Source organism: Agrilus planipennis, unplaced genomic scaffold (genome assembly GCF_000699045.2).
Source record: "Agrilus planipennis isolate EAB-ADULT unplaced genomic scaffold, Apla_2.0 scaffold46, whole genome shotgun sequence".
In the NCBI taxonomy this organism is placed as follows: Eukaryota; Metazoa; Arthropoda; class Insecta; order Coleoptera; family Buprestidae; genus Agrilus; species Agrilus planipennis.
In genome coordinates, this window is record NW_020438933.1 from 6601 (window position 1) to 17114 (window position 10514).

The 10514-nt window shown below is 32.9% G+C and overlaps 1 protein-coding gene across 1 annotated transcript in view; it reads right to left on the reverse strand.

Moving 5' to 3' along the window:
* Positions 1 to 6405: 6405 nt before the first annotated feature.
* Positions 6406 to 10514, reverse strand: part of LOC108744744 (zinc finger protein 395-like) — a 56284-nt gene continuing 52175 nt past the window's right edge. The window contains exon 2 of the mRNA XM_018480652.1: positions 6406 to 6753. Within this exon, the coding sequence (XP_018336154.1) occupies positions 6577 to 6753 (177 nt within the window). The 3' untranslated portion in view covers positions 6406 to 6576. The remainder of the gene's footprint in view (positions 6754 to 10514) is intronic.

A 10514-nucleotide genomic window follows, 5' to 3' on the forward strand; every position in this document is an offset into this window, starting at 1 on the left:
ATACAGGCCTGACGCTGGAAGCTGGCGGAAATTTTAAAATGGCGTGGATGCGCGGTGGCAAAAGTAGGCAGTTTTAGGTATAAAGATTGCAGCCCTCATTCTTCAGTATTCTTAACAGAGGAATAGATTAAATATTTAAAAATAGGGATCAGTGAGCAAGTAATAGACATACAAACAGAAGAACTAATTGTTGATGTTGGTGACAGTGATAGAGATTCCGATGATGACAGTGAATGTGAAAACTAACTATAAAACCAAAGCAATAGGTTAACTTTTTCTTTTTGATAAGTCATGTTTTTACATTATATTCTAGTATGCTACTGTCCCATCTGTATTAATACTATAATTTACGCCTACTGAAAGCTTATTTGTGTATCGGTTCCAAGTAACTTACCCAAACAGGTCATAAATCGGCATGTACCTGCGCGACCGCTCGCCAGCTTCCTTCGTCAGACCTGTACACACCTACGATAATTGCATTACTAAAGGGAACTGCTACTTTCTTTGATAAAGTTTTGTTTTATTGTGGTTTAATATTTCTTTTATTTAAATAACTAAATACTTAAAGGAATATGTAGAAGGTAAGTGTTCACTCCAATAAACATACAGAAGCAATTTTTACGGCCAAATTTACATACTCAATTTTCGGTAAATTTGAACGGAGCGGTCGAATTTACACTTTCACCCTAATGAATTCTTCTACTACCTGTAGGTGAGTAGTAATCATCTGCAACACAACTGCTTTATTTCTCCACGAGCCGCCACTGCTAACAGGTTTATGTAAATTAAAATAAAATTACAGAATCCATTATTTTGTGTTGTCGAAATATCGCTACTTGTGAAGATATCAAATTAGAAAATAAACTGTACAATATTCACAATCTATCAGTGAATTTTTAAACATTAAACCTATTACTTTCAAACTTTCATGTTTTAACTGATTTTATTTTATGAAAGTTGTCTGGTAACTTTCAAAAACAACAATTTTTATTTCAATTGCTCCTAAAGTAGAATTTAACAGTCACAATAATATTTATGTGTATCTATGCACATATATCTGAACCACTTATGGTTAGTCAACATTAAAACAGTGTTGAATATTACAGCTATATTTACTAATTTTTTCGAAATTTAGATATGTAATATATGTTGTAGACATTGCTTACATAATGATAAATATACAGAAAGCTACAATACTGTCACTTCTAACTACTATTTAAATTGGTTCAAGCTTCGAGGCAAAGAAAAAGTAATAAAAGGTGCTGTTACAGTCGAAAATGAAAGGTATCCAGTCGCTTGACCGTCCTTCCTTCTCTCTTTTAAGAGATGAGAAAACGAAAGTCAGTGTTACCTACCTTTAGTCGCTTCAGTTTAATTTTACCGATTTTCGATTATAAAATTAAAATAGTAAATCTTTTACTTTATTATTCTTCTTATCTGTCATTCTATTTAAACAGTTTCTGTCTCTTTTATTACTATACTACCGATTGTTTCATGAAATTAAAATAAGTTACTATAGCGTTGATAAGTAATAAAAGAAAGGGACACTCTACAAACTGTTTAAATAGAGAAAGATACACAAAAAAAAACAGTGTTTGTTACCTGCTACTAGTCAAGAAAGATAAGGTCATCCTTCTCTTCCTTGTGGTAGATATACGGGTTAGTAGATTTATTGTTCCAGTAATAAATAATAAAGTAAATGATTTACAATTTAAACTGAAGCGACTATAGAAACTTTATTTAGCGTATNAATAAATAATACAATTTAGGACAAAGAGCCTATCCAAATCTATCTAGAGGATAAAAACTAGTATTTTTCGGATGACAAAAATAAAACGTCTGCACGATAGCCGTAATTTATTTATGGTCCTCAGTATAAAATATCTTTTCAACGACTACCCACTGGGGGTAACTTTCTAAAAGTTGGCCCTGGTGTAAAGAAGGACATTAAAATAATTAATTAGTTACCTCAGTTTCATTCACGACTCCCGAGTTCCCCAAAATATTAATTACCAATTTTCATTAGGTTAGGCTTTTTGTTATATTTATTAAATTATTATTATTGCTGGTGCTGTTTTTTTTTCTTTTTTCTCTGGTAGAATTACCCAGAACTATCAATGGGAGCATTTAGAAGAAAGACTGAGAACCGAAGTATTTGTATAAAAAGAAAGAGGTGGACATGATTGCAAGATGTAATGTGAGAAATTAAAGCAGAGGTAAGATTTAGATAAAGGAGGAAGAAAGGTTATGTAGAATATGTGAAACGGGGGGTGAAACATTGATGCAATTCTGTGTAGTATAATAAAAGTAAAAACGTAAATGAATATGGATGAAATAATAGATGAAAGGGGTAATGAAATAATCTTTTTAACTAAATTCTGAAAAAAATAAAAGCTCTAGTTTTAAGTTATCGGAATATAATGTTTGTGTAAATTGATTATTTTCGTCAAAAATATTTCAATTTAATTTTCTAAAACTGATCCCTATTTTTAAATATTTAATCTACGCCCCTGATAGGAATACTGAAGAAAGAGGGCTGCAATTGTTATACCTAAAACTGCCTACTTTTACCACCGCGCATCCACACCATTTTAAAATTTCCGTCAGCTTCGAGCGTCAGGCCTGTACATTTATTGCTCCAGTAATGAATAATAAAGTAAAGGAATTATAATTTTGATTTTTTAATCCAAAACCGGTAAAATTAAACTGAAGCAACTAACATGCATACATATTTTTTATTAAGTATGCACTTGTGTATGTAATACGTATGTAAACAAATTAACAATTAGTCAGTGGTAGCTGCTAATAAAAGGCACACTGGCACAGTCCTTTTTCTACTTTTTTGTCAATTCAGTATGTAGTATAGTACTTATTTACGTAAGCGCTGAAGTATTGTAGTATACCTTTCTTTATGTAGGTCGATACAGTTATAATACGAGTCGACGCATCATTGGTTTATGTACTCAGACTATTACGTTACTTGTTTGATTGCTTATACAAATGAATAAAAATAAATGAGGATATTTTTGAAAAGGGTAAAATTTAGAGTTATTAAATAAAACATACAAATAAAATGAAGTACATGTCACGAAGTCTTCCTTTCTCACCGTAACCTTGTAATCCTAAACAAATTCGTCAAAAAAGAAATTAGTAAAAAAAAACATATCTACTACAAACGAAACCGGGTCCTGGAGCAACAAGGCGACCGTTCATTCAGCGTTATTTCTTACTACGCGTAGGGGTACCTACCCACCTACTGAATCCTCAAAATAATCCCTGGTAAGAATTCGAGTACGAGCGACCAAAAAATGGTTACTCTCATTTGTCAATTATAATTGGACCATCTCTGTTCTATGAGTAGACGCTAGATAAATTAATGAGATGCATGAGTATCAAATAACAGGAAATACCGTAACCTTCAGCGCTTCCTTAGTCAATAGTTTGTAAGAAGCGTGTTGGCTTGATGGTACGGATGCTCGACTGGTACACCGGGTCCCAGGTTCTATTCACTGCCGATAAAGTCCTCTTTTGTTTATTTTTACTAATTTCTTTTTTACGAACATGCTGCCAATCATAACATTACGGTAAGAGAAACAACACTCACGATGTGTCTCATTAATTTATTTCCAAGTTTCAGCGTGACTCCAACAGAGGACGAATACGATCGCAGGCATTCCTATCTTCAATGACTCGTGATATAACTTCACCGGTAGAGATAACTCGATCGGCCAAGGTAACTCGACCAATCGAGATAAAAAAATTACACTATGATTCTGCAGTGTTGTCAATTCACGCCTAGGGCCGACTTTGGATTGTAACTTAATAGTTTTTTTACAGTTTTTTTTGTCCCTTTACTCACCATATGATTCCCTATTACTTTTAATTAACACCCTCCGAAGCTTGCTACTTATTTCAGAAACACCCTGTATAAAAATCGGTCTATAACTTTCTACGACGACGATGATTCCCAACCTCCATTATGTGAAGTGAAGTTTGGCCTCTAAAGGACAGGTTAGAAAGAATGCTTAAGGTGGTAGAAATGGATTTCAGGAGAACAATAGAGAATAATGGGAATCGTAAGACTTCGTAGTTTTAGCAGTTTTTTATACATATTAATTTAATCCTTTTTTGAAAGAAGTTTAAGCATAGAAGAATGCATGTGTCATTTTCAAACGTTCGGAACAATTTCGTAAAAATATTTAAACTATTTAAAGCTACGCCACTAGCTGATAATTCAATTATTTTGACATCACCATTGAGTAGGTACGTTTCAAATATGTATTTCCCATTTTATGTAAATTATTGTTATCTAATACTAATTTTAAATGAATGCAATAAATACAACTGTTATCAGCATATAATCGGAAACAATTGGTGGTAAAACTTCCCTTTCACCACTTTTTCGGAAATATAACTTTTTCTGGTTGGAAATGGCTTAAAATGATCTAATCATGAAAAACTTACATGAAATAATAGGGAAGGTGTTTTTAGTAGATTTTATTGAAAATAATAATTTTTAGATTACACTTCACAGTTAACAGTTCATTTTGGCAGTTGCCGTTAACGGTTAAACGCCTGTAGTACTGCTTTTAGTTGATTGATAAGAAAATCAGATGAAAAAACAGGGGGAAGGTGTTTTNGATATATATATAGTAAGTTACATTTACTGGTAGTACAAATTTGTCACAAACATTTCTATAAAAAATGCAGCTGTTTTGCTGAGGTACGGCGCCAAGGTAAAGCGTGGACAGCAGACAGTAGTGCTTTCGGAAAAGATGCCGGTTAGGTACTGGATGATGGCATTGCCATTGCTTAGCATTCGGGAGGACGCCGGTTCGATTCTGGACCAATAACAATATGAATCTAAAAAACGGACGACACTTCAATTTTATTGATATGTATTTGTATAAATGTACCTGGTATTTTGAATTTTTTTTCAAACGACAATATTGAACATTTTATTGTATTGAGATGTGTCAGGTAATTATTTCTAAAATGATAAAATACCCTCACTAACATTTTACAATTTAACATTTGAATGCTTCCAGTTTTGGTTAATAAATTCAACCTTCTAAAAATATCTCAACATAAACGAATTATTTGACGTGTGAAGGTAAAGACAGATTTAAAACGCATTTTTTTTCAAGGCAATCCATTAGATAAGCGACGTCTGCCAAGAAATATCTAACCTTCACGATTAGAATAATACGCGAAACGTTTAATACAAAATACAGTAGACAAGTACGTAATGTCTTATTGCAAATATAGAATTCTGCACGCAATTGTTTTATTGACACTTCACATTAAATTTTAAATGGGAAGCGGTTTTCTTGTCATTGTTTTTTTATATTATTGATTTTTTATCTATAGACGTTTTTATGATTAAATACCTTGACATTTCGATGATTAAACATAAACACCATTCCGCATATTACGAAAGCCACGGGCACCTGGTGTGGAGGTGTCTGACTAAGCTGCTTAGCTGCTGCACTGCCAAAAAGTTAGATATTTGTGTTTTTGCCACCTAATTACTATAATTTATTAATATAATTATTCGGTGTATTTACACCACACCCAACACTGACGTGCTATTGCAAAATCGCCTTTACCGGGCGTTTTGAGCTAAGTAGCACAGCAAATGATTATTCCAGTCTGGCAGAAACTCACAGTATTTCATTGGTGACAAGTGGAACTGGTACAGTATAGGTATAAGACAATAAAATATTTTAACACAATTCTAACAACAAAGTCAATTTGCCACTTTGACGACAAGAACAGAAGTATGGAAGAAAAAAACAAAATTACGAGGGGCGAGAAGCGGCGGGAAGTACCCCATAATACCCACACGCGAGAAAATTTACCGACCGAAAACAAGCGACGAGGAATTCCCCCTTTCGTTCGATAGACGCATACACGAGTTGATTGATCGCAGAGTTGTCAACCATATAATGGGATTTTTATTATCATATTTACAAATACATATGAAACTAATTAAATAGATTTTTAGAAAAACCCAAGTACACCTTAATAAATTAGCTTGTAAATGAGTAATATGTAAGCTTATATTTAAAGGCTTTCTTGATTTCCAATTCTTCCCATAAAATAAGTCTTTTTCTTACTACTTTGACCTACATAAAATCAGACAGTTAATTTTATCAATACCACTCTTATTAGGAAGGGGTTGAGTTTTTTAATAAATTACATTTATTACCTGAAATAATTTTTTTGTCTTAAACAGTTTAATTTTTTACAAATGTCGTTACTGTAAGAAGGAATTGAAATTATAATATGCAAATAACTAGATAGTAATTAGAGATTCTATACTCAGACAAGTATATTTTCGCAATTTCGTTTAAAAAAGGTGGTAACGGTCAATGAGCGCACACACCTTAATAACCAAGAGCTTCTTCTTAACACAAAAAGGTATGCACATAAGATTGTGTACACGCGGTGGTCACACACACCGTTAATTAAACGTTGGGTCGCTGTCGTGAGAAAACATCTCCATTTGTGGACATTCGCACCCATGTAATAAAGAAACAACTAGGTAAGCCGGTAGAATTACACGAATTATTCTTACCCGAAATGGTGCGAAGGTGCAGGCACGTCTATGGTGTGGGAGGCAGTTCGTTTGCGGTCTCCTGCCATATCTGCCAGACGGGCGAAGTCAGTGTCCTGATCGGCTAGACGAGCAGACTTGCGAGACTCCAAAAGACGGACCTCTTCCAAGCGTTTCTGAACTTCAAACGGACCCTAAAACAATGCAAAAAAGACATTAATAAAATACTTCTATCAATAAACGAACAAACAATAATACGGACGTGTTTTTTTATCATAGAAAGCAACAATGTAAAGAAATATAAAAACTAAAACCTTATTTATACCAACAAAAAGAATTAGCAAAATAGATACATTTGAGAACTAATAAAATTATAACAAACGTGAATTTATAAATATATTTAGGTATATCAAAACAATGTCTACACATTCAATATAAACATACTTATAGCGAATGAAAAAGTTTCTGTTATTCAAATAACTGCCTTTTTTAAACTCGTGGTTATTTGTATGCAATAANTACAGCATGTAATTTAAATGAATATTTTCGAAGGTATTACAAACTTAAAATGCAGGGACATAGCGGACAGAAACAAATTCTTCAATAACCTTATTTATACCAACAAAAAGAATTAGCAAAATAGATACATTTGAGAACTAATAAAATTATAACAAACGTGAACTTATAAATATATTTAGGTATATCAAAACAATGTCTACACATTCAATATAAACATACTTATAGCGAATGAAAAAGTTTCTGTTATTCAAATAACTGCCTTTTTTAAACTCGTGGTTATTTGTATGCAATTAAGACACAAACGACTTTTAAATAAAATTTTAGGGACTAATCTTCCAAATGGCTGAACATATATGAAAAAGACGTTGTCAGAAGTAATCTATGCCACTTTTTATCTGACTGTCTGTTTCTACGGAGTAATATTTGAAACGGCTGATTTTTTTAAGGCACATCTTTTTTACGCGGTGGAAGTGGCGAATAAAAGATAATATGCAATACGTAAATATTAAATGTTAAAATTTACATTATACAATATTTAAACAAAACTTATTTTCTAGGAATTAATTCAGGCATATTATTTGTTCTATATAGTTCTCGACTTTCAGGAGATATATGTATCCATATTAGATATTATAAGGACAAATTTTAGATTAGTTTAGATTAGCATGCCTGACCGAGCTTGTTTTAAGAAAGATAGAAAGAACGTTTCGAATAAGGCTGGATCCACACTATAAGGTCGATCACGGTTCGTTCGCGGTCAGATCTCGGTCTGGTAAAATATCAAATGAAAAACAATGTGTGCATTCATATTATCCGTAACAGTCAAGTTCCGGTCGAATCCCATTCTAGTCGCGATCAGTTTTGAAGAAATTTTGTTTGAGCGAGATCGAACTTGTCACGACATGTATGAATGCTCTTTTGTATCCGGTTCAGTCAGCTATTACCCGTAGAAGCGACTGTTGCATCAAATGTAATTAATGTACATTTGAAAGATTTTATTAAATTCCTATTGAGTAATTGAAAAAATTTATTATTTAAGTTAATTCTAAGCACTAACGATGTCTAAACCAAAGTGGACTTTTGTGTGGAATTTTTCTTCATCATTAATTAAATGACGATAGAGAGTGTAGTATTCTCCTTCCGTTTTTTGTTGCAGTAAACTTGGATGCAACCACATTCTTCTCCTTCATCAAGAATAAAACATATAACAGCTAATTCTTTAAGCGAAAAGTCCAATGACATTTTTGGGCCGCGAATATTACAAGATATTAAATACTTATAGGCTTATTTTACTATTAATTATGAGCCAAATACATCCGACTTCGATTATTGACGGTTTAAGAATCGTAAACTGAGTCAGATTGTCTAATGTGAACCGTGATCAACCTTATAGTGTGGATCCAGCCTAAGACCTTAAAAAATAAAATAGTTAAATGGATGAGATATACTTATCAGTAAAATATTGTATTGCATGATTATGATTTAATTAATTAGAATAATAAAATAACAGAAATGCAATTTGAAATAATTAATTTGAAAATTCTTACAAAAGCACATTTATTTTACTATTACACACAAAAGTGCAATCATTTTTAGATTAGTCCAAGTATAGTTTTTATTTAGTCTTAATTTTTGTTTATATTAGTTATAGTTTACTTTATTTTTCGCAAAACTATGCCTCTACAGGAGGTGAAGTTTAAATAAAAATATGAATTTAAGTTTAACGTTACAACGTATTTTTAAAAACAGTCGTAAATTATTATTTGTAATAAAAAGACATAAAATAAAGCTCCCGGTAAACTCTCAACGTGTTTGATTTTACCCCATAACCTTATATTAAAAACCAACTGAAACTGCTGCATTAAATAATAACAGGCATACTTTTATTTATAAATGTAGAAAAGGGCAAATGCGTTGTAAAATGTTAAACCTAACAATCAGAGCAATGCAACGCCGCGCCGTGCAATCAGCTGTTCACGTATTTTAAAAAAATGATAGTATCGTTTACGATGTGACGTATGTCTACCGAATATAGAACATACAAATTCAGCCCGCACTAACATACACACAAATAAACAGTAAACATACGTATAAATCAGAAGGCCGTAAGGTGTGCAGCAGCAGCCATTTCAAGGTCGAATTGTACAGCGTTCATAAAGCAAATGTGTGCATGTACTGCGAAAGAAAACAAACATATCTAATGATAATGAGATAATGACGTAATGACGGGAAAAAGAACGTTGCGATCAAAACAAGTTTATATTTTTTTTTATACAATGACTTTGTTTCCAAGAACAACGTAACGAAAACAAAACATACGCTCAAACTTGTTTTTGGGTACAAAGTGAGAAAAGTAGATAGTGTAGGTATACTGTTTATTAACAACAAGTCAAATGAACCTTTTTCACTGATCCATCTGACGCAAAAGCACTTACACCTACACGGTTTGCAGTTATTCAAAAATAATAGGTGTAGATACCCTTTGTTAATAGCGATGCATTAGTTCACTCTGTTTTTGAAGTGAAACTTCTTTACACACGGTAGGGTAAGTTCGTTTCATGCGAGTTGCTATGTAACGAAATCATGCAACGGATGTCCCTCCTCTACTCGGCCACGTAGTCGAGTTGGTAGGGGGGATCGCTTAAGCCGTGAGCGCACCTCAATGCAACGTTCGTTACAGGCAACTCCGGCATGTATAGTGTAGCCCTAACAAAATGTATGAATGTATTTGTATGTGGTTGTGTATGTGTGCTACACTCTACAGTCGAAACGACGCCACTGACGCCAATTCCTTAACCCCTATCCCGGTATGTTTGTGTATTTGAAGATGTTCACTTCAATAGCGTGTTATATAATTACACGTTGGATTTTTTTGAAGTGAAATTTCTTTACGCACGGTAGGGTAAGTTCGTTTCATGCGAGTTGCTATGTAACGAAATCATGCAACGCGCATTTCCTCCGCTGTCTGTCCCTATGTATGCTTACATTTTTAAAACTACGCAACGGATTTTAATGCGGTTTTTTTAATAGATAGAGTAATACAAGAGGAAGGTTTATATGTATAATACATGCATAATATAGTAGAGAAACACTGATAATTTTAGAGGTTTGTAATGTAATGTCGTAAATAAACACATTTTTTTGCGCATACATTGCAAATGCTGGCTGAACCCTACGAGATAGATCAAAATAATGTACTAGAGTATTGTACACCTTAAAAAGGTCTACAAAAAAGTCCGCGATGGTATATGTCTATCTCTTAGGGATAACCCACAATAACCATTTTTATCCTTTACTTTTTATGAGAAATAATGACTTATTTACGAAGCGATTGTAGGCAATACAGCATTAATTCTTATCCAATTAAGTACCTTAAATACATTGTGCATTTAATATAGATCAATATGGCCCTTTACAGCATGTAATTTAAATGAAT